This window comes from Cygnus atratus, chromosome 6, assembly GCF_013377495.2.
Source record: "Cygnus atratus isolate AKBS03 ecotype Queensland, Australia chromosome 6, CAtr_DNAZoo_HiC_assembly, whole genome shotgun sequence".
Lineage (NCBI taxonomy): Eukaryota > Metazoa > Chordata > Aves > Anseriformes > Anatidae > Cygnus > Cygnus atratus.
Genome location: NC_066367.1, coordinates 4,324,449 through 4,345,829, shown reverse-complemented (window position 1 = coordinate 4,345,829; position 21,381 = coordinate 4,324,449). Strand labels below are relative to the sequence as shown.

Sequence of the window (21,381 nt, the reverse complement as noted above, 5' to 3'; positions counted from 1 at the left end):
TTTTCCATAAGGCTGACTGAAGCCTGGCCTTCTAGATCTTTACAGGAAACCTTTGTTGTATTTGGCAGACATTCTCCTGTGGAGCTGTCAGGAGTTTTTGCCTACAGACATAGTTGCTCAATGGAGGAAGAAAATTTAGCTGAAAAATTCAGTTGCAGATACTTTAGCTATTTTACTTTGACAGCCTAGATTATTTTGGATGTTTCAAAAGCTACACGTCTAGAATATTAACCAACACTGCAAAGTAACCTTTGCTCCTGCTCCTCTGACCTTCTAGTTACTTAAGAGCACAGATTTCACAAAATGTGGCTAACAAACAATCCATTTCATATGGAAGCTTAGTACTTTTCAAAATCTCTGCAGTGCCAGCCAAGTACTTCAGCTCCTCCTACACCACCATGTAAGAGGTACAACATTTCTGACTCCTTTTTCTCCTCCATGCAGAAGTGACTGGAAGCACTGCAGTAACAATATACCTAGTCCCTGGGGAAAGGGAGGGCCTCCCATTGCTCAGCTGCAAAGTCTGCTGGCTGACCAAAGGGAAGACTTTCACAGCTAGTTTTAGGTTAACATGATTATACTCATACACTAGAGTTTTGTTGGTAGTATTTATCTCAGAGGAGACCTTTAAGTAGGAAAGGATATGTACCCTTCAGACAAGCAACAGCACCTGTCAGACAAATGCCAAGGTGTGAAGGAAACTTCCGTGCAAAACACAGGAAGAAAGCAGAGGATACATTTTTCATGAGAAATAGGTGTGAAATGAAAAGAAAAAAAAAGAAAAAAGAAACAAGAAAAAAAAAACAGTTAAACCTTTCTAATAGCCACAGCAGAAGAGGGGAAGGGACCTGACCCTTATAGTACATAAGCTGGGACACAGCCTCAGTTCTGAAGCAGCACCCCACTGATTTCTTCTATCATTTTCTGAGGACTCTCTCATGGTTTTCACTCCCACTGAAGACAGTGATCTCTTTAGAATTTTTTTTAAAGAATTAAAGGAAATACTGAAAAAAAGTAAGTGCCTTACAGCTGCTTTCTGAATTGCTCCTCAGAAAGTAGCAGAGAAAGTTAATCCTAATGAACTAATGCAATAAAGCACCATTTCTCTCCTTGCCTTCCAGCTTGTCACGGTGAGACTTTTCACGAGGGCACTAAAGCTCCAACATGACCACGATATCTTCCGCCTGCCTCCCCGTCACTGGGCACAGCCCACTGCTGGGCCCTGCTCTCGCTGCTTTCAGCAGGAACAGGATGGGATTTAAAAAAGACCAAGTGGTTATTAGTAGTAAAGAAGTAGCACAAATGGGATGAAAAGAGAACAGTACAGCTTGCAATCTGTTGCTTTGTGGTTAGAAACACTAAGAGCAGAGGATTACTGTTTACACACAGCAATGCATGGCTACAGCTGGTTTGTATGAGAGGAAAGGCCACGAACATTTGTTGGACCATAAGCACAGAGTTTAAGACTGAGAGTCTTTCTTTCATCCAGATTTTTTTTCTCAGTACTACAGTACTCGCCTTCCCTAGCTGGACAAAGCTTGGCCTCCTTTCCAAGCGGTAAGAAACAAAATCTTCAAAGGCATTATGGAACAGGAAGCACTGGAGATCCAGCAGCTGCTTAAGGTAAATAAGCTCACAAGGCTCATTTGATCCTCACTTCTCCCAAGCTGTACCCTTGCTTACCAACAGCTGCTATTTAAAGACAAGAAAACCTCAAAGCAAGATCTTTACACAGACTAACATAGCCTCATGTATGTCCATCTCTTCTTATCCCAGATTCTCTGCACACACAGTTTCAGATCAGAAAAAAATTAAAGGTGCAAGCTCAGTTTTGCTTACTTGTTTTGGCACCTGTTTGCCCAGCTGAAGCCCCAACTGTTCTCTGTGCTTGCACCGGTGCAACTGCAAGGTACATACAGATGCACAACGTGCAGATGTTGCACAGTAGCTTATTAAAAAGCTGCCATATGGGATGACATATACATGCATGGAACCAGGCACATGTACCATACATAGACTGAAAGACAGTTCACAACCTAGTTACAAGAGCACAGCTGTACAGGTAATGTAGATGCTATCATCTGTTGAACACGAAGGAAATGGAGCTCGTTAGATGATAGAGTCCTAGCTCAAGCAATTTCACTTTACTGGTATTCTGGGCTTTAAATACGGTGTTCTTATTATTGCAGTCATTCTTCTAGCACCCTCTAGTGTTCACAGCAGCTAAGAATCATTATTGTAACATACTATCTCATATTCCAAGCCTCTAAAAAGAACTGCTTTCCTAACCTGAAAAAGAAAACTACTCATTTAGTCCATTCTAGGAGCTTCCCATAACAACAGCATGTGTCCCTATTACATATGCAAGTGTAATCTGACATGTTAGATTTTCTTTCTGTAAAGAAATGAGATCCTAGTGTTCACACACCACAAAAAGGAAAACATTCCTAACAAATAAAATAATTCTTGAGGTACTCGCTTTTCCTTTCAAGAGTAGTTGCCTTTCAAATAAATATTTCCTGAACTGGAAACTAGCAAGTGAATCTGCTGTCTTTGTTTTAAGCATATTTGCACAGGCAAAACAGCAATCCATTATTGAATGGATGAGGCATCACCATCTAAATGATGGAATTTTAAGAGATAAGAAAACCTGCTTATTTTTATCTCACTACAGACGATTGCAAGGCCTAATAGCTATGGTTTTCTATGATTTTGATTTTGATTTTCAGCATAAAGGCATCCAAAGCCAGTTTACAAACAGAAGACCAAATTTTTAAGTGTACCTCATGCCGAAGCTCACAGCTTGCTTGGAGCACTCCTCATCAGAGAGCCACCTAATCCACATTCTATTAAGGTGCACGACTGAAGTAAACCAAGTTTTCCAGAAAGCAAGAAATCTGCTGAATAGTAAGTGGAGTGCAAAATTGCTGTTATTTCAAGAGTTTTTGGCCTGAATTGTATTACTGACTTCATGAATGAGAACGGTAACCTGATGTATCACACCCTGCCTTAAAGGACTGTCATTCTGCTCCCCTGAAGTCAGCTGTAAGTTTTTTCCTGAACTCTATTCCACTGTCCTATTAATTTGGGCTATACTTTGTAGTACTTAATTCTGAAAAAGTCACAATTCCTCCTAAATAACCACTAAGCTGAATGCGCCACAATTTTTATCAGAACCAAGATACTTCGGAAAAAAAAAAAAAAAAAAAAGGCAAATTTCTTTGGCTTTTCACAGACTTGACATATAAATTTTATGTACCATGAGTGTAAATTTAAACAAATCAGAAAACCACACACACCCCACTTCAACCAACTGGGGGAAAAAAAGAAAAAAAAAAAAAAGCTGAGATTCGTTTTGCTCCTTGCTCACTTTAATACCACAAACAAGATACTTTCAACATCTCATACTGCTTAAATCCCCCAAATTACAAATTATAATTTTTAGTTTTTTTATATGCCTGTTTATATTTACACATCCGTGCATCAGGTTTTTGCCACTTAAAAATACAGATTAGGATACTGAACTAAAAGGCTAAATTACATGTATTTATCAAAAATACACTAAAAACTTTTTACAGGACTGCTAGAGAATTTATGACAGGCATTTTAACTTTGAACACAAAAATCTTTCACTTTTTTTTAATGAAAGTTTGTGAAAATACTATCAGTTATTCCATAAAGTGACGCCTGGCCATGAGTTCTAGACATAACCATAGAATCATTAAACAAGAGACAATGCTTTCAGGATCAAATTTCTTTATTCATAACATGGCAGTAGAAAGATTTCCAAGGGGATGACAAATATGTCAATGCAAAGTGTAAAAAGGAGTAGAAAAAGAGCATACAAGATAGGAGAAAAGATAGAAACAATAAGCCAAATGCAGAACACCTATCCCCTGAAGCACAGCCACTGCTTTAAGTGCTGGGTTGTTGTTATTCCAGCAGTACAAACCAGACCTTCCTTGCCACACTTAAGGATTACAGCCCAGCAACGCAGTCATAATTTACGTTATTTCAGGAGCAAAAGACAGTTTGGTAGTTACGATGTACAGGTTTTCACCTGTAGGTGTGCTGTCAAATTGTTCAAAGTGACTCTGTCCAAATGTAGCAGTAGTGCTATCCTAAATACATGTTGCAGTGAATTGGATTGCGTCTGTATGGTAGACGTGATATTTACCATCTTAGTTGGTTTTACCATCTTAGATGGTTTTCTTGAGTATGATGTGGTTTATTACCCAGATGCTTACGACTGACTTCTTGGAATGACACAGTGATGTTGCCGAAACACGCATAAAATAGACAATAATAAAACCACCTGCATTAAAACGACTTTTATTGTTCAGGAAGGAGGAAGTAACGCAGACCACCCCTCGGGCTGCGCCGCTGAAGGCGCGGGGCGGGGCGGCAGCCATGTCGGCGGCGGGCGGGCCGTGCTGCCGGAAGGGCGGGCGGCAGCAGCCTCAAGATGGTGGCGGCCGCGGCGGTCCGCGTGGTGTGCTGCGGGGGCAGCCCCCTGCATGGCGCCCGGGCCGTCTTCTCCGCCGACGCCAGGTACAACGGGGGGCGGCCGGGGTCTGCGGTCCCCTCTGGGGGGTGTCCCCACAGGGTGGTCACGGCTTTCGTCTCTCTTGCCGCAGGTACCTGCTGTGCACCTCCGGGGATTTCGTGAAGGTGTACAGCGCGGCTACCGAGGAGCTGGTGCGGGTGCTGCGGGGTCACGGCGGCCTGGTGACGGGCGTGAGGCTCAACCCGCACAACCGCCTGCAGGTGGGGCCGGGGGGCGAGCCCCCGGCGGTCGGGGCCGGTGTGGAGGGTGGCAGGGGGTTAGGGGAGGCGCTGGGGAGCCTTGGGGAAGGGAGGCGTGCTCCGCGTGGTCCTAGTGGGGTGCGGGTTTGGGGAGGGCCCTGCGGTGGCTGGTGGCTCTTCGGCTGCTGGTAGATAGCCGTCCGTGTGCGCTGCTCCTCCAGCGCTGCCTCTACCTTCGGTGCTCTGCTCTGCCTCTGTACAAGCAACGTTACTTGCAAAGATGGACTGCACCTGTGTGATAGCTGTTGGAAATCTGAGACTCTGCCACACTGAGCCTCAGTTCCGTAGATCAGTCTTTCAACTTTAAGTAGTGATTTTATGTAAAACCTGACGTTTGTATTTTGTTGTAATATCTGTTATTTTTTTCTCCTTAGCTCTATTCTTCCTCTCTTGATGGTAGCATTAAGCTGTGGGACTTCACAGATGGGATTCTCATTAAAGTATGTTGAGTTATTCTTGTTGAGTATGGGGCAAAGTTGTTCCTTACCCATTGGTAGTAAAACGGTAATAAAGATGATGGATAGCGAGGGCTGACACAAATCAGTGTGAGATGTGTGCTACTATTAACATAGCCTGAAAACTATCTGTTCGTGGCAGTAATGAAATGTTGATGTGTGTGTCACTGCAGAAATTCATGATGGTACATAATGTTCTTAGGGGAAAAAAGGCTGTGTGCTGACATACTGACTTTATTACTTGCTACAGTTCAGTCCAATGTAGTTTTTAAGGAATATGCTGTAGTTTGTGAGATACCAATAGGAGCTGATAGGATTGTTTGGAAGTGTGGGCTACTATTTGTCCTGTTGCTCCTATTTTCTGCTAAGTAGAGGGGCACTTTCAATAGCTGGGTCTTTTGTTTTGTACTGGGGGTGAGGTGCCTTCACATTTTTGGTGATTCTGATGTTTGTTAGTGCTGATTAGTGCTGTTTTAACATGGATATTAGTCCTTGATAGAATAGAGTTCTTACTTGTCTTTGAATGGACAACTAATACAGCAAGGCTTCTTCAAAGCACATCTGTTTTCCCAACTGTAAAAGCTTTGCATTACTGACTCTTAAAAACTCTATGCTCAAGTATAATAACTGTTGGGTTTTTATTTCTTTCATCAGACTTTCACTGTAGGATACAAACTTCTCGCACTGTATGCACTTGCTAGTTGTGAGGACTCGGTATTTGTTATAATTCCAAAGAGAGGTGAAAGAGGTATGATTAGTGTCATCATTATGATATAAGTTATTGTTTTCATAAGCTACTGTTATCTGAGTGAATAGTGCACTGCAAGGTATTTTACTGCATTAATATTCTGTAAGTGTTATGACAGATGCCTGTGGTTCTTTATTTTATTTTCTATTTTCATTCTGTGAGGTCTGTTTTTTTACATTTGACTAAGTGCTCGTTTTCACTTCTAAATCACATACTGCACATATCTGATGCTGTAGATGCATTAATCTTTAAACAGTGTTTATACCATAATATAGTGTACACACAGCATTTGAGACTACTATTTCACTTTAACCATTTGTATGGTTACGTTTTTCTAGACTTTATTTAATATTTATTTCAAACTATAGCTTGACCTTATTCCTTCTCAATTTCTAAAAATGTCACATCAGAGCAAGATCAAACGTTACATAACTTTGCTTGCTTTCTGCTTATGGTTGCACTGGAATTTGCTATTTAGTCCTCAGCATTCAGTGCTGTTTGAATTAGAATATCTTAAACAATGTTTTTTTGAGAAGATTATAAACTTTTCAAACATATTAGTACCTTCCAATATTCTTGTTTTTTGTTAAGGTAGAGTGAGTGCAAATCGCCTTTATAATGGACGTGCATAAACTTGTTTGTAAAAGTTTTTTGATAACAGATTTTTCTTTGGTCAGATACATTCCAGCTGGTCTCAGTGAAGCTGACAAAAACAGCAGGCCAAGATGTGGAAGCCAAGGAATTTTCTGTGGTTCTGGAAGGTGTGGATGCGTCACCAAAGTGTACTGCATTTGGAAGAGAGGTATATTCACCTCTGACAGAGGGGTGGGGAGTGCTGGGCTATTGTTTTGTTTCATTTCCTTTCAAATGACCTATATGCTGCTTTTACACACATACAAGCACAGCAGCACTTCAGACTCATCAAGCAAAGCACATTCCTTTTAAAAAAAAAAAATCATTATATGGAACCTTCTTGGCTGTAAACAAATTGTAGGTTACTGAGTTGAGAGACAAGCTTCAGCAGCACTTGGAGGCAGCCATGATACTTGTTAAAAACAATCTGCTACAACTGAACTTTTGACACATACTAAATGGACAGGGAAAAGTAGGAAGTGCCAGAAAACCAGCCTATTGTTAAAATACCATTTTTCAAGGAGAACTGAGTCTACTCATAACTTCCATGAATGTCTTAAAGTCCCTTTTGATATTGAAGGTCTTAAAAAATCCTTAACATCTTATGTAACTAAATCAGGTTTTAGAAGTACATATGTAGCTTTGTTTTGCTGAGATTTTATACAGCAGTGCTTATTTGCTCACAACGATTCATTCTGTCCGACTTAGAACAGTAAACAGGGAAAAAGGAAATGCTTAGTGTACTATGTTTTGGGGTTGTGGGGTGAAATGAACATTTGAAAACAGGAATGAAGACACAAGTGCTAGAAGTGCTGGCTGGAAGTGTTGTATCAGTCCTTTCTTGCCATCTGTGTGCAGGTACTTTCTAAGCACCACTGGACAAAACAGATAGATGCTGATGTTAAATCTTGTGTTGCCTCCAATTTCAAGTGCTTCATAGTGAAATGTGATTTCTTTTTTTTTTCTTTCGTGTGTAAGTACAGTCTGTATGTCCTAACTGGTTAGTTGTTCTTTTACTGTAACAGGGTGAATATGTGGCATCAGTCAAGAACTTTCATCTCCAAGTTTATTTTTTTAAACGGAAACAGCTGAACAGGTAAGAGTGATGAAGATGTCAGGTATTGCTTCAATCTGAATATATTAAAAATGTTTATGTTAACTGGTGATGTGTGTGCACAGTAATCTATATTTCTCATCAACCATTTGGTTTTATGCTAGATGGGATGTAGACAGTATATAAGAAGCTTTCTTTAAAAAAGCAGGCAGGAAGAGTATTCACAGCAGATCTTGGTAGCTTATTTTTTCAGCTCGAGTATGTATTTTTTTTAGATGATGCTGGACTGAAACAAGTGACAGGTTGGTCAAGGACCAGGTGGGATAGGGAGGAGTGGAACAAATAACTCCTGCAGCTCGATTGAAAGCAGATGTAATTAAATAAGAGGAAAGAAAGTCTGACTCTTTTTTACATTGTGTATGTAAGTTTATAACAACTTGAAGATGTTTGATTTTGCTTGTCAGAATTATTTTTATGTACTTGTGCATCAGCTGAAGTTTTCTTTTTTTTAAAAAACATGCATATAATCAGAGTTACTTTCCTGACTTCTGAAGGTTTTCTCTAAGAGCAACGAATGCAAAAGGTGGAAATAATCTCTTCACTTGTGTAGCATGCCATCCTAAGGAGGATTGTATTGCAACTGGCCATGGTGATGGAAAGATTCGTCTCTGGTATGCTCATTTTGATTCATCTGTATATCCCATAAACTGGCATGACCATAGGAATTAAGTGAAACCTGAGCAAAGCAGTCTAATTAGTCCTTACGTTGCTCTTTATGACTGCTGAAAATGGCGAAGAATAGCCAGGCTTGTGGGGCTGCAATACTCGCATTGACTTCAGGATACAGCTTAATTTTAATGTTAAAGTGGGGGGAATATTCCCATTCAGCCACACTCCACTATTCTGTAATGTATTTGAAGAAGGTAATGGGAGAGCAGTTGAAGTAACTTTGTGGGCAATAGAGTGTCAGTGAGAGCACACTCGTGGAATTGCATGGTTAAGAAGAGTCAGCTTGCCAAGTTGCTCTGCAGCTCTAGGTTGCTCAGTGTGTGTAAGATGTACAGTGTGCGCCAGGAAGGCGTACCATTCCTCTGGAAAGCTGCTGGCGTGTTTCCTTCCCTGTCACCGAAGCATACAAGAAACTGTAGTTGAGAGGTTAGAAAAAAGATATACTTGATTCAATTCAATATTCCCTTTTGTTTGCTCAGTTGTTGATGACCCTGTGCTTAAAGTACTCTTTTTCCTTCTCCATAGGAGGAATTTCTACCACAACAAAGAGTATGTATTTTCCACACTGCACTGGCATCATGACAGAGTCATGGATCTCTCTTTTTCTATAGAGGGTGAGTACAGAAGTCTTTCCAAGACACAGAGTTGGAGAATGGTGGGGAAGAAATCTATGGAAGTTCAAGTTCATCCACGTACTAACAAATAAGTTTGTAGTATTTTAAGTATGTTCAGGAAGGATCTGAAATAAGTGGAAGCAGTTTTGCTTTCTTGATTTTATTTTGGTTGGCATTCATAATTCAAAACTTGACCTCCTGTGGCAGAATGTGAAATGTAACCCCTCTTCCTACTGCTTCCACCCTACTCTGCTTCCTCTTTCATCAGCAATGTCAATGAGCTCTCTGAATCTGAAGAAAGTAAGCCAGTCTTGTCTGAGCTCAAACCTAGTGATGAAAATCCAGTGAACTTTTAAGTGAGTGTATTTCTTGGCATACTTGTTACTGCAAAATACTTACAGAAGGAGAACATCTATATTCTAACACAAATACTCAACTGATTCTAAAAGTAATGGGGTTTATGATTCCCAAAGCATTGTTTAAATTTTAGTCTTGGCACAAGTTCTTGTTACTTCATGTAAGTTTCTCTCCCAGTTTAACATAGGGTAATAGGAAACATACATATGTGTATTGCACAGGCTAGGCATGAGGAATAACTTCTGTGTGTGGCAGCTTAAAGGTTTTTCAAAAACCTGTGTTTTCTGTCACTGTAACACAAACACATGTGATGATATTTTTTTAAAACAAAACCTCTAACTTCACATTTATTTCCTGAAAAGGAACCAGCTTGCTGAGTGGAGGAGTTGAAGCTGTTCTAGTTCAGTGGCACAATGGGTCAGACTGTAAGAAGGATTTCCTTCCTCGCTTGGGATCTGCTATTGAGTACATCTCCGTTTCGTCTGATGGCACTCTCTATTGTACCTTGCATACAGACAACAGTAAGCCAAGTATTTTAAGTACCACCTAATGCAAAAATGGAATGCAAATCTGTATCAGCTCTACATCATTAGTTTCAATGAGTTAACTAGATAATACATAACAGGTTGAATGCTGATCTGGAAGAACATAGGCTTAAAGCAGGTTGTTTTGCTTTTTCATCAGTTCTGCAAATTTGCTGTAGCTTGGCTACATCCTGATTTAGGGGTCTCTCAGATTGTGAAAAGGTGTGTGTGTGTATATGTGTGTGTGTGTGTATGTATGTGTATATATATATATATATATATATATGTATCAGATTAAGTGGAGACAGTTAAGGCCCTTTCCCGCTGTGAGATGCTGATACTTTGTGGAAGCCTGTTGCAAGTCTTTATGTGCTTTTCCTTTCAGGAATTACAATAATAAACAGCAACCTAAGATTTTCTAAAAGTATTCAGGGGCTTATTAAAGGTAAGTGACATGAAGCTTCTTCCCCTTAAGGGGCAGAATATGTAACTTCTGATCTTAAGTCATTCATCATCTTATTTGTCATCTTATTTTTGTTCCCAGCCAGGGATGTCAAGACTGGTCTAGTGGTTGATCCTAGAACCAAAGCTTTGGTCCTGAATGGAGAGCCTGGCCACTTGCAGTTCTATTGTCTCCAAAGTGACAAACAGTTATACAGTGTAAGTTTGACAGGCCTGTGCTAAAACTTGAACTTCTTCAGTCAAATGATACATCAGAATTTCTTTGTAGACTTAGTATGGCAAACAAAGAAAAAGGCAGCAGCTGTACCATGCAACTGGATTCCAGCCTGAGATTTTTGTCAGCTTTGTCACAGGACGTGACAGGACGAGGACGGGGATGAATTGGATGAATTGAATTTGTGACAGGACGAGGGGGGATGGGCGAAAGTTGCGACAGGGGAGTTTTAGGTTGGATGTTAGGAAGTACTTCTTTACCGAAAGGGTTATTAAGCATTGGAACGGGCTGCCCAGGGAGGTGGTGGAGTCGCCATCCCTGGAGGTCTTTAAAAGACGTTTAGATGTACAGCTTAGTGATATGGTTTAGTGGAGTACTTAGTGTTAGGTCGGAGGTTGGACTCGATGATCTTGAGGTCTCTTCCAACCTAGAAATCTGTGTCTGTGTCTGTGTCTGTCACAATCTTCTGTTACCTGTAAGCATAGCTAAATGCTGACAGTTGAATAAATCCTTCCAGTGTTGTTCCTCTCAAGTTAAATGCCACAAATTTGTGGGTAAAATCCCCATGCAATATCCTCTTCACACACACACACACACTTCCTATTATTATGGAACTTACATGCCATAATTTTGCTTATCCTGAATTTTTTTATGCCGCAGCCCAGTCAGTTCTAATCATTGCTTTCAGAACATCCTTTCTCCATTGTCTTACGAATAGTATCTATAAATCTACATTGGAATTCTCAAACTTATTCTTGTCTTCTTTTGCAGCTGGATATTGTTCAACAAGAATACATCCAGCAGGCAGGTTTAAACCAAACTGACCTGGTTAAAGTTGCATTTAGTGCCCAAGGCAAGTGGTTAGCAACAGTGGAAGAGAGAGAAGAAGAACGTGACCTTGAGTTACACCTGAAGCTGTGGTTCTTTGATGAAGAAACACAAAGGTAATGATAACTAGAGCTGGCCTTCTAGATGTCCAAGTTTGTATCCTAAGCATGATGCAAATGTCTACACAAACTTTGTCTTGTAAAGGGTTTTTCCAAATGAACTAATTATAGTAAAATTATAATCAACCCTAGGAAGGGATTAAATGTGTGTGACACATCTGAAATAGCCCACAAATGTGAAATAAATAGAGAATAAGTAGAGATTAGGAATAGCTGCCCTGTATGTTATTTTTTCATGTTCGACAGGCTATTTTAACCATGGGGCTTTAATACTCGTATTTACTTGGTGTTAAAATGGTAGACTGGACAGAACAGATCTACAGCTTTCTCAGTTTTTCCCACCCCTCTCTACTCCATCACTAATGGATTAGTCCTAAGTTACAGAAAATTGTGACCTTGTTTTTTCTTTAACAACACATGCCTCTGGTTCAAATGTTTTCCTTGACTACTTAATTAAATTACTTTCTGACTACAAGTTTTGTTTCTTTGATTCCCTTTCTCCCTGCCCCTTCCAGAATCATTCTAAACTGCAATCTTCCTCAAGTTCAAAACAAAATAAGTGACGAGCTTCTGTTTTTCTTTCCTTCTAGCTTTAAGTTGAATACTCAGATAAGCATGCCCCATGATGACCACATAACAGCCATGTGCTTCCGTGACATGGATGAATTGGAAGATGACTCCCTGATATTGGTAACAGCTGGCAAAGATTGTCTGTTTAAAGTCTGGGTGATACTAGAAGACACTGATCCAGAAGGTAAGCATGGTCAAAGCGTAACATGGTCTTATTTGCCACCTTACAACATGCTATAGAAATCTGACCCTAACTTCATCCGTTCAGAACCCGGCCCTCTAGTCCCATTCATTTATATATTTTTGCAGTTGCATGGAGTATTACATTCTCCTGAGCATCCTCTGTCATGAAGTTCTGTAGTTTTGCAGTATTACGGGCTGATACAGAGGTTCCTTAAACAGTAAAGACTACCAAATTTGCTGCAGAAGGGAATGACACCTTGTATTCCTTATTTAAAGGATCGTCATTGTGTAACGATGCTTCCATGCTGGGAAGGCAAACTTTTTTTTTCATTTCTGTGAGTATAGCCTTGAGAATTCTGCTCAAGGGAGCAGGATGCGGAACAGAGATAGTGTTTTAGTTGCCATTAGTATAAAACAACAGCACTTTGGCATTCTGGAACTCTACCAGTTGATACCAGTTGATAGTTCACTTTTTGAACATCTTTCCTTCCTATTAGATATTTGATCCAATATGAAATTCTATAAAATCTGAAACAAGTCCTAGAATGGATATTTAGGATCCATTTTCAAGATACTTAACCAAATCCTACTCTTCAAAATGCATGCTGATGTTTGCTTCTTGCAAAATAATGACACACAACATGAGAAGGGTGTGTAGTATTCCATATGCCTTTGAACATCAAATGCAAAAGATTTCTTAACTGCTTAACTTTATTTCAGTGTTAGGCAACTAAGTGATCTTAATACAATGTGGACTGAAGATGAGACCTAGTGTTTTTATTTCCTTTGACAAGATAGCTTTGCATCTGCTGACTGGTCTCTTTAATGCTGGGGTAGTGTTTTTTTATTTTTTTCTGTGACTATACAGAGTTCTGTTCCATGGCATGTGTAAAAGTAAAAATTAGTGTTGACTTCCCTTATGTATCTCTCCAGAGGAGGAGAGGAATTACCAGGTAAAAGGATTCAATGTGCTGCATCTTCTGTGCAGCACATACTCATAAAAGCACGTATTAAATTAATAAACTAACTAGTTCGTGCATAGAATAACCAACCCTTTGGTGTTTTTCTTTGTAGCAAATCTCTACTGTGCCTCTAGAAGGTGCTGTGTTACTTAAAGAAGTGAACTGGTTCTGGCTTTTTCATAAGCAGTTCTTATGTAACAGCTGTGAGTTGATGATTATAAAGTATACCTTCCAGTATCTTTTTTCATTTTTTAAATCTATTGCCTGCTTACTTGAGAATGTTTAATGTAGTAGGCAAAACAAACATCATAATCTTGGGACGCAAAATGGAGGGCAAATGAGAAGTCTGCTAGATGCTTCTTGTACTGGAAAAAGGTAGATTCTGTATACTTCACAAAAATGTAAGCCTTCTGAAATAGAGCTCTCATGCTTTTGAGCCTATTTTGCAGTACTAATACTTGATTTTTCCTCTTCGTGTATAGACTTGAATTTAATTAACTTGCTTATTCAATGCAGCACAGCAAAGTATGAGTTGGAGCTGTGACTTTGTAGGCAGCTATCACAACTACCAAGCGACTAACTGCTGTTTCTCAGAAGATGGCTCTTTGCTTGCTGTTAGCTTTGAAGAAACTGTCACTGTATGGGATTCAAGTACATGGGATCTTAAGTGTACATTTTGCCATCCACCTGGGAAGATAAGGTATGTTTGGCTCTTACATTTTTTTTTATTTGGCTTTTCATGTCTTACTTGAATACTCAGAACAGAAAGAATCAATTCATAGTACTTCATGATTTTGTATGTGTTCCTAGAAATGTTGAATTTAACAGTCTAATTTCATATATAGAAAAGGCTAACTGGAACTTCCCCACTAATGTAGAGATGAATCGAAGTACTAAAAAAGTATAAATATAAGAAGTTAATGCTTTATTCTTGCATGCATTAATTCAAATAGGAAGTATATCAGTAAGCCATTATGCCATATTGACACTAATATTTGCATTATAGAACATGTATTTTGATTGCTGATGACCTGTGCTGGAAACCTGTATTTGGCTGGCAGACTATCCCAGCATGTTCTGTTGGGTGCTGCCATGTTAACAGACCTGCTGAAGGTGTAGGTGTCCCTTTGTTCCATAAGAATGATGAGGAATGGCGTAGGTCCACAGTACAGATAAAAGATAGATACCCAAAGAATGAGACAACCTTAATATTAAGCTTGCTGGACTGCAAATATACAGTAGTTTCTGATCCAGGTAAAGCATCACCTTTTTATGATTGCCTTAGGAAAGTAGGCCAATTGCTGACCTCACTGGTTCCTCTAGTTAATCTTTGAGCCAGATCTCTCTCTAAACAAATTCTGAGTGATGCTACAAATGAGCTATAATGTTCCCTTTCAGTTCTAAGATTTTTCTAGCTGCTTTTCCAGGTCAATACTGGCCTAATGTTAGAGGTTCTTATTTTTTCCAGAAAGCAAGTCAGAGCAACCTATAAGATCTTTAACTACTTTGCTCTTTCTAGTGCTTAGCTCTTAGCTCAGTAGTAGGAATCTTTAAATACTGGAAGTTTTTTCCAGTCCCGATGTTAACGCTGTAGTAATTACGTTTGTTACTTACGAGGTTAAAATCACTGCTTAAAATCAGAATGTTGTAGGAACAGTTCCATAAGGATTACAGAGAATTTGGAGTCAAGTATACTTGAAATCTTCCAGACCTGTTTTGTGGTTGCGTGTGAAAGAAAGCATACTCTCACTAGAGGTGAAAGCAAAATGCAAACTTATCCTGACTAAATGTCAGAACTAAATCTTAACTGAATGTCTCTGACTTGTGAATCAATACTACATAGAGAAACAAGAATGAAATCTTAAGGTCTAACTTTTTTTGACTTTTTGCTTCTGTAGGGACATCAGCTTTGGGAGACTAACATGTTCCAAGTACCTTATTGGTGCCACTGATCATGGCTTTCTGTGTTGCTGGAACCTGCTCAGTTGTGCATGTAAGATCAGCTTAAATGTGTGCTAGAGTGACTGTGGTGACATTTAACACGTAAATTTACTATGATACCTTTAAGTGATTCTAGTTTGATCTAAATTCTAGTTTGATCCAGATTGACCCCCTACAAAATATTCTGTGGAAATTTTTAATGCTTCAGTTAAGATAGTATCTTTCTTAGTGTGTATGTGCATATTTAATTCTATGTTGATGATATGTCTATGATGTTATGTCTATTGATGTCTATGATGATAACACAGTAACAGCTAGTATTTCCTGCATTTGTAGAGGAAGCTGATGATAATTGTTTTGATTGATCTGGGAATAAGTGAAGTTGTATGCCTTTTGCAGAGGTTAAGCCTTGAGTCATTTCCATTTGACCTTTTATTTGGCAAAGCACCTGGATGGAACTGAATGCTGCCTTCTCACATCTGGCTGTTGCTGTGTTTGCTTTTTCAGTGGAATGGAGTGCCCACCTCAATGTCGTAGTTCTGCAACCTGATCCCCTTTCAGAACACATTGCTGCTGTCTCATGGCTCTCAAAAGAGTCCAGCTGTGAGTACAAAGGCTTCTTTGACAAGTAGTAGTCAGTGGATCTTAACTGTGAAAGCATAATTTCTAGAAAAGGTTTTCTTAGAATTCCGTAAAAGCCAAACCTGAGTCTGTGTTTGCGCCCGTGGAAAACTGAGCCATGTCTGACAGCAGCAGTCAAGTAATTAGCATGTTGGCTCCCCATCTTTTCTTCCAACAGTTAGTCTCCAATACAGGATGTAGCACGGGATTAACTATGTTCTCTAGGTGAGGGTCTTGCATGTTCTTGACCCTATCCCATAAATGCAAAACTGTGGTTGAATGATACAGTTGTGTCAGAGCTTTGATACAAGTTAAGATTGATCTTCCCAGAGCTACTGTTTTACAGAAAAGTTAATTACCAAGTGTGTTCTCTGGATTTGAATACCATAAAAGGTGACTTCTGTTATGCATTGAGGATATCCAGTTAGAATTCCTGCAAACTAGTGTTTAAAGACAATCCAGCCCAGCCCTTACTGGCTGTCATACACGGGGCTTTGACAGCTATCCAGGAAGGTAAGAATTTCATGACTTAAAGGCAAGACATTCTTTTTTGCAGTGTTTGTGTTTAAGCCAAATGAGCCACGACCAATCTGTATCCAGAGAAACCTTTGTAAAGAAAAGATCCAGTTTGCTGCCTTCGTTCCGAGAGACGTACCTGAAACAATTGGTTCAGAAAAATACCTTTGGCTAAGAAGATCCCAACTATATTTTCTTACTGATACACAAGTAAGAAATAGCGGTTTGCAGGGAGAGTGGTTCCTTGGGGGTGAAGGTGGTCAACTGTTGAGTATTAGTTTCGTTTCGTAATTTCAAAGCAACAAAAGCCATACATGGTTCTTCATTAAAATCTTTCAAATGCTAAAATAGCTTAACGTCAACTTCTCATTTACTGCTTTTTTGCTTCCAATAGTTTCTCTTGCTTCATTCATAGAAGAAACTATGTAGAAGTTGAAGTGTTGCTAGCTATGCAAATGTTTCATATGATATTCAGTTTTTCCCCATATTATTTGTGTGGTTGTTTTTCTTGTCTGTTTTCCCTTCCACCTGCAAAGTCTATAAAGTCTATACATAGCTTTTAGGCTCATTCCTGCTTCCTTCTGTTTCTTTCTAAAATAAAGAGAAAGTTGTATTTGCTTCTTCCACTTGACGAACAAATCTTTTTGGGCCAAACTTCCGTAGACTAGGTACTGAAATGTGGAAAACAGTTTTAGGTGTTGTAACTCTGCTACATCTTCCTTTATTTTAGGAGCTAATGACATTTAGCACAAAGTCTCCAGAAGAAAGGCTTACAGTGTCAAGCAAACAGGTACCTTTTAAAGAAGTTCTGATAGAAATGTGTAGTGGTATTCAAAATTCTGTTGGTGTTCAACTTGTCAGATTCTAATTCTCATCTGTCATGAAAACACTCACCACATCCTGACAGGGAATCACAGGCCCTTATCTGAAGGGGCAGTAATCTGTACTTGCTTATGTGTTGGCAGAATTCCTGTCCATAAAACCTTTAAAAGGTGAAGTATTAGTAAGCTACTCCCTTTTCTCATTTCCTTGAACAAAATCTGATAATTTTCTAAAAGAATTTAGATTGTACGTATGAAGCAAAACCACCTGATATTTGAGTAAGCTCTTTCCTTGTTTTGCTTTCCATGTTTTGGTTTCTTTAATGCTTGGAGCCTTGATTTGTGGCCTGCGATTTCTGGTGAGGATGTAAAGTTGTCAGTCCGTTTTGATTTATCAGTGAGACTGAATTTCAAAATCGATTCAGTATGTACTTCTATAGGGAAGTAGTGTGGGAAATTGAGTCTTTTATATTCACGTTGAAGTGTTCTATGCTCTGTGAACAGATAAAACAGTATTTGATGGATTTGGTTGATTAAATAAAATAAATCAAAATAGAAGCTAATATATTTCTAAGATTAAAATCCAATTAGAATGTGGTTAAAAGTATTCAGTTTCTTGGGGGTTGAGTAATTTGGAGCTCAGGTTAAGGGATGTTGATCTAGAAAAATGCCAGAAGGGTAGTTAAAATGTTTTGCCTCCAGTTTCATAATAGATCATTCAGCAGATGCTGAGGTGTACGTGATCTTTTAGTCATAAATGGCATATAGAAGCCATACTTTGGTACACTAGCCAACTAAAATTCTGGTGTTTTTTCTAGAAGTACAGAGATCCAGATCGTGGAAAGTTCTGTTACATCTGTGTAGGATTTTGTTGGAAAGGATGTCTGAGAGAGAAATAAGTACCAGGAGCCATGTCATATGGCTCAGCTGAGTTGAATTTGAGTGTAGAGTTTTGTCACCTAGATTGATTATAAATTCTTCTAGCTGAATTTGATAATTCAAAATGAGATGGAACTTAAATCTGTGACAGTGAAGTTCTAATTAAAACTGTCTTGTTTCAAATACAAGTTGTTTTTTATTCAAGCTGGCCGTAGAAGAAAGTCTTCCTGTGACCCCATTTAGCTTGCTGTTGGGAAAGCACAGACATCAACAATCACAAGGGGATATAGACCTTACAAAAGTAGTTCGTAATCACCACGAGCAAGATTCCCCTGCTGTTAAAGAGGTAGGAGTAATTACAGCTAAGTGAAAAAGCAAAATAATGACAGGCAAAAGCTTTCATAATAAAGCTTCTTCTCTTTCTCTTCAGCTTCTGCACACTCCAGCACACGTTTTACCATCTGCTTCCTTCCTGTGTCCTATATTTATTAATTCATTGCTCATCTCCAAAGAGAAGAAAAGGTAAGAAAAATGGGAGAACTCATACTAGTTATTGAGATCAGTTGAATTTAAGTGCATCTTTGTTTAAAGTGTAAAAACAGCTTTTCTAACACTTTTTGCCTTTGCTCCTCTTAGTTAATAGAATAATAGAATAGGTTGCTCATAGCCCCATCCAGCCTGGGCTTGAGTACCTCGAGGGATGGGGTATCCACTGATACCCCGAAGTCCTTCTCTGTATGGCTGCTCTCAATCCACTTGTTGCCCAGCCAGCATTTGTGTTGGGGATTGCCCCAAACCAGGTGCAGGACATTGCACTTAGCCTTGTTGAACTTGATGAGGTTTGCACGGGCCCCCTTCTCAAGCTTGCCAGGGTCCCCCTGGATGGCATCCCCTCCCTCCAGTGTGTCAACCACACCACTCAGCTTGGTGTCCGCAGACTTGCTGAGGGTGAGGTAGTCACAAATTCACCAAGTGGTCCATCTGTTAAATCCATGTCTTTCCATGTTAGGACAAGGATATCATGGGGGACAGTATCGCATGTCCAGGTAGATGACATGAGTTGCTTTTTCCTTTACTGGTGCTGTAATGCTATCATAGATGGCCACCAAATGTGTCAGGCATGATTTGTCCTTAGTGAAGCCAAAAGGACTTAATGTTTTGGTGGTATTTCTGGATAAAGATTCTCAACTGTAATTCATTATAATGAATTCCTTGATACTTTCTCCTTATTTCTTGCTTTGGATTCACACAGTAAGACTGGTTCTTAGGTTTAACATTAATAGTCTGTTTAGAATTCAGACTTCATATTTTGTAGCTTAATTAGGAATGAGTATATACTGTGAATGCAGCTAAGCTTGTCTCATAATGCATTGATCCCGATTTAAAGGAGTAATTTGAAAGGTACTTAAAACATTTGGTAGCCTGTTCTTCTGAGATCAATGTTCTTACTGGACTGTCCAAGTAATTTTTTTGCCAACAAAATACTGACAAAAGTCATACAAAATATATAGAAATTTCTGTGTAGTTCCAGTACAGAAGGATTTAGGAGTTCAGTGGCCTCTGTAAATATTTGCAGCTGTAGAGCTTGTACTTTGACTCTGGTAATTAGTATGCCTGTGCATTTAAAGTTGCATACAACTATAAGGACTGTAGGAGCAGGCCCATGAAAGGCTGGTAAGTATATATCATTGTATAGATCCATCTCCTTATTAATGTTAAACCCTTCTCTTTGTATATCAGTATGAATAAACAGTGATGGTATACATCTATAATATGCTTATATTGAGTGATAAATTTTATTAGAACAGATGATTTATAGGAGACTAGGACTGTCCTGTCATCTAGGACATTCCTAATGAGGTCTAAAATGTAACAGACATTTGAATTAATCAAAATCAAAGTATCAAAGTACCATATTGTAAGTGGTAATTGTTCTATATAATTGCCTTAAAGTATAGTTTCTATTTCAGCATGAGTTTCTCTTGAATCAAGTTAGAAGGGAGCAGCTGCTTTAAATACCTCTAATTTAAAAAATATTTTTTCATAGGAATGTGCTATTGTAGCAATTTTTAAGACCCCAAGTGATCTTTTTCTTATCTGAAGGAGAAGAATGTCCTTAATTGTCTCATCCACCAGTATGTGCTATGTTTCTAAACTATAGAAGTGTGAAATAACTTCTTACATAATGCTGATCTGCATGTTCTGACAGTATGCACTATGGAGAAAATGTGTATTTGGTAAGTTAATTTAAAGGAGAAGACAGCCATTTGAAAAATAGCTTGTAATGGAGATAGCAAGAAGTATAGGTAGCTCTTCTGTAGCCCAAGATTTAAAAAAAAAAAAAATCCAATGTTTGCTTCAAGTTTTTTGCATGCTAACTTACCTCTGTACTACCATGTGTGATCAGAACTACCTTTTTAATTATTTCCAATCATCTTTCTTTTACAGTGCTGAAGAAGTTGCTGATGAAGTAGAAATGGAAAGTGAAGAAGCAGAAGAGGATTCAGATGAGGAAAAAGACATTACAGAAATGGAACAAGAAAATATAAAGCCTAGGGATTTATTAGGAGAGATAACATGTAAACTGTCCAAAGCTGAGGAAAAAGAGCTACGAAAAGTAAGAAAAATGGACTACAGTTGGATATCAGCTTTCTAAACAGACATCTTGTTTTTTTATATTGTAAGTTGAAGCTTTGGATATTAAATACTCTTCCAAAAATCTTTCAAGTCCTTTGACTGTGAACTTTACAAGCCTCTACTGCCATAAGAAGAGAGAACTCTGGGGAGGGATTACAGTTTTGAAAAAAATGCATCTGTTCTTAGCTTTATTGCTGATTCCCTGTGAGTTTAGAAAACATACGACCTGTATTTTTTGCCATGCAAGTACATATAAAAGGCTGCTAGTGAAACTGAATTAATTACTTGACTTGTGATGAGTTTCCAAAGTCACAGCTAAGCCTCTGAAAATCTCCCCATCTGAGACTAGGCTACTGAGGCTGAAGAACAGCAGCAAACAGCTTCAGTTCGTGAAGTACTTAACTCAAGAACTCAGGATCTGGTAGGGAAATTAGTCATGCTGTATATAGGTAAGTAACAAGTCTCCTCCTCAGAAATTCTTTCATCTGAAATGGATGACAGGAGGTTTAATATGTCTGGTTCTAGAATATAGCTACCTCCTATTCATTGGTCTTAATGTTTGCTGGTATTTGTACAGTACAGAGACTCTTAGGCATAGGGCACTTAAATTCATTATGATCTAATGAAACCTTTACATTCCCATTTATCAAGAACGCTGCATAAGTTTGCTGGGATACACATCTCCTTTCTGACATCTTACTGTACACA

The 21,381-nt window shown here is 38.9% G+C and overlaps 1 protein-coding gene across 1 annotated transcript; it reads left to right on the top strand.

Moving 5' to 3' along the window:
• The first annotated feature begins 4,423 nt into the window (after window positions 1-4,423).
• WDR75 (WD repeat domain 75) lies at window positions 4,424-20,755 on the top strand. The gene is made up of 21 exons (XM_035572642.2): window positions 4,424-4,551; window positions 4,638-4,767; window positions 5,181-5,246; window positions 5,916-6,009; window positions 6,687-6,811; window positions 7,668-7,738; window positions 8,251-8,367; window positions 8,951-9,039; window positions 9,759-9,917; window positions 10,306-10,365; window positions 10,465-10,580; window positions 11,368-11,540; window positions 12,134-12,297; window positions 13,775-13,958; window positions 15,157-15,251; window positions 15,707-15,802; window positions 16,377-16,546; window positions 17,067-17,126; window positions 18,242-18,382; window positions 18,467-18,558; window positions 20,485-20,755. Exons 1-21 carry the CDS (start codon window positions 4,466-4,468, stop codon window positions 20,690-20,692), a joined length of 2,496 nt encoding a protein of 831 aa, XP_035428535.1. The 5' UTR covers window positions 4,424-4,465; the 3' UTR covers window positions 20,693-20,755.
• The last annotated feature ends 626 nt before the right edge of the window (window positions 20,756-21,381 follow it).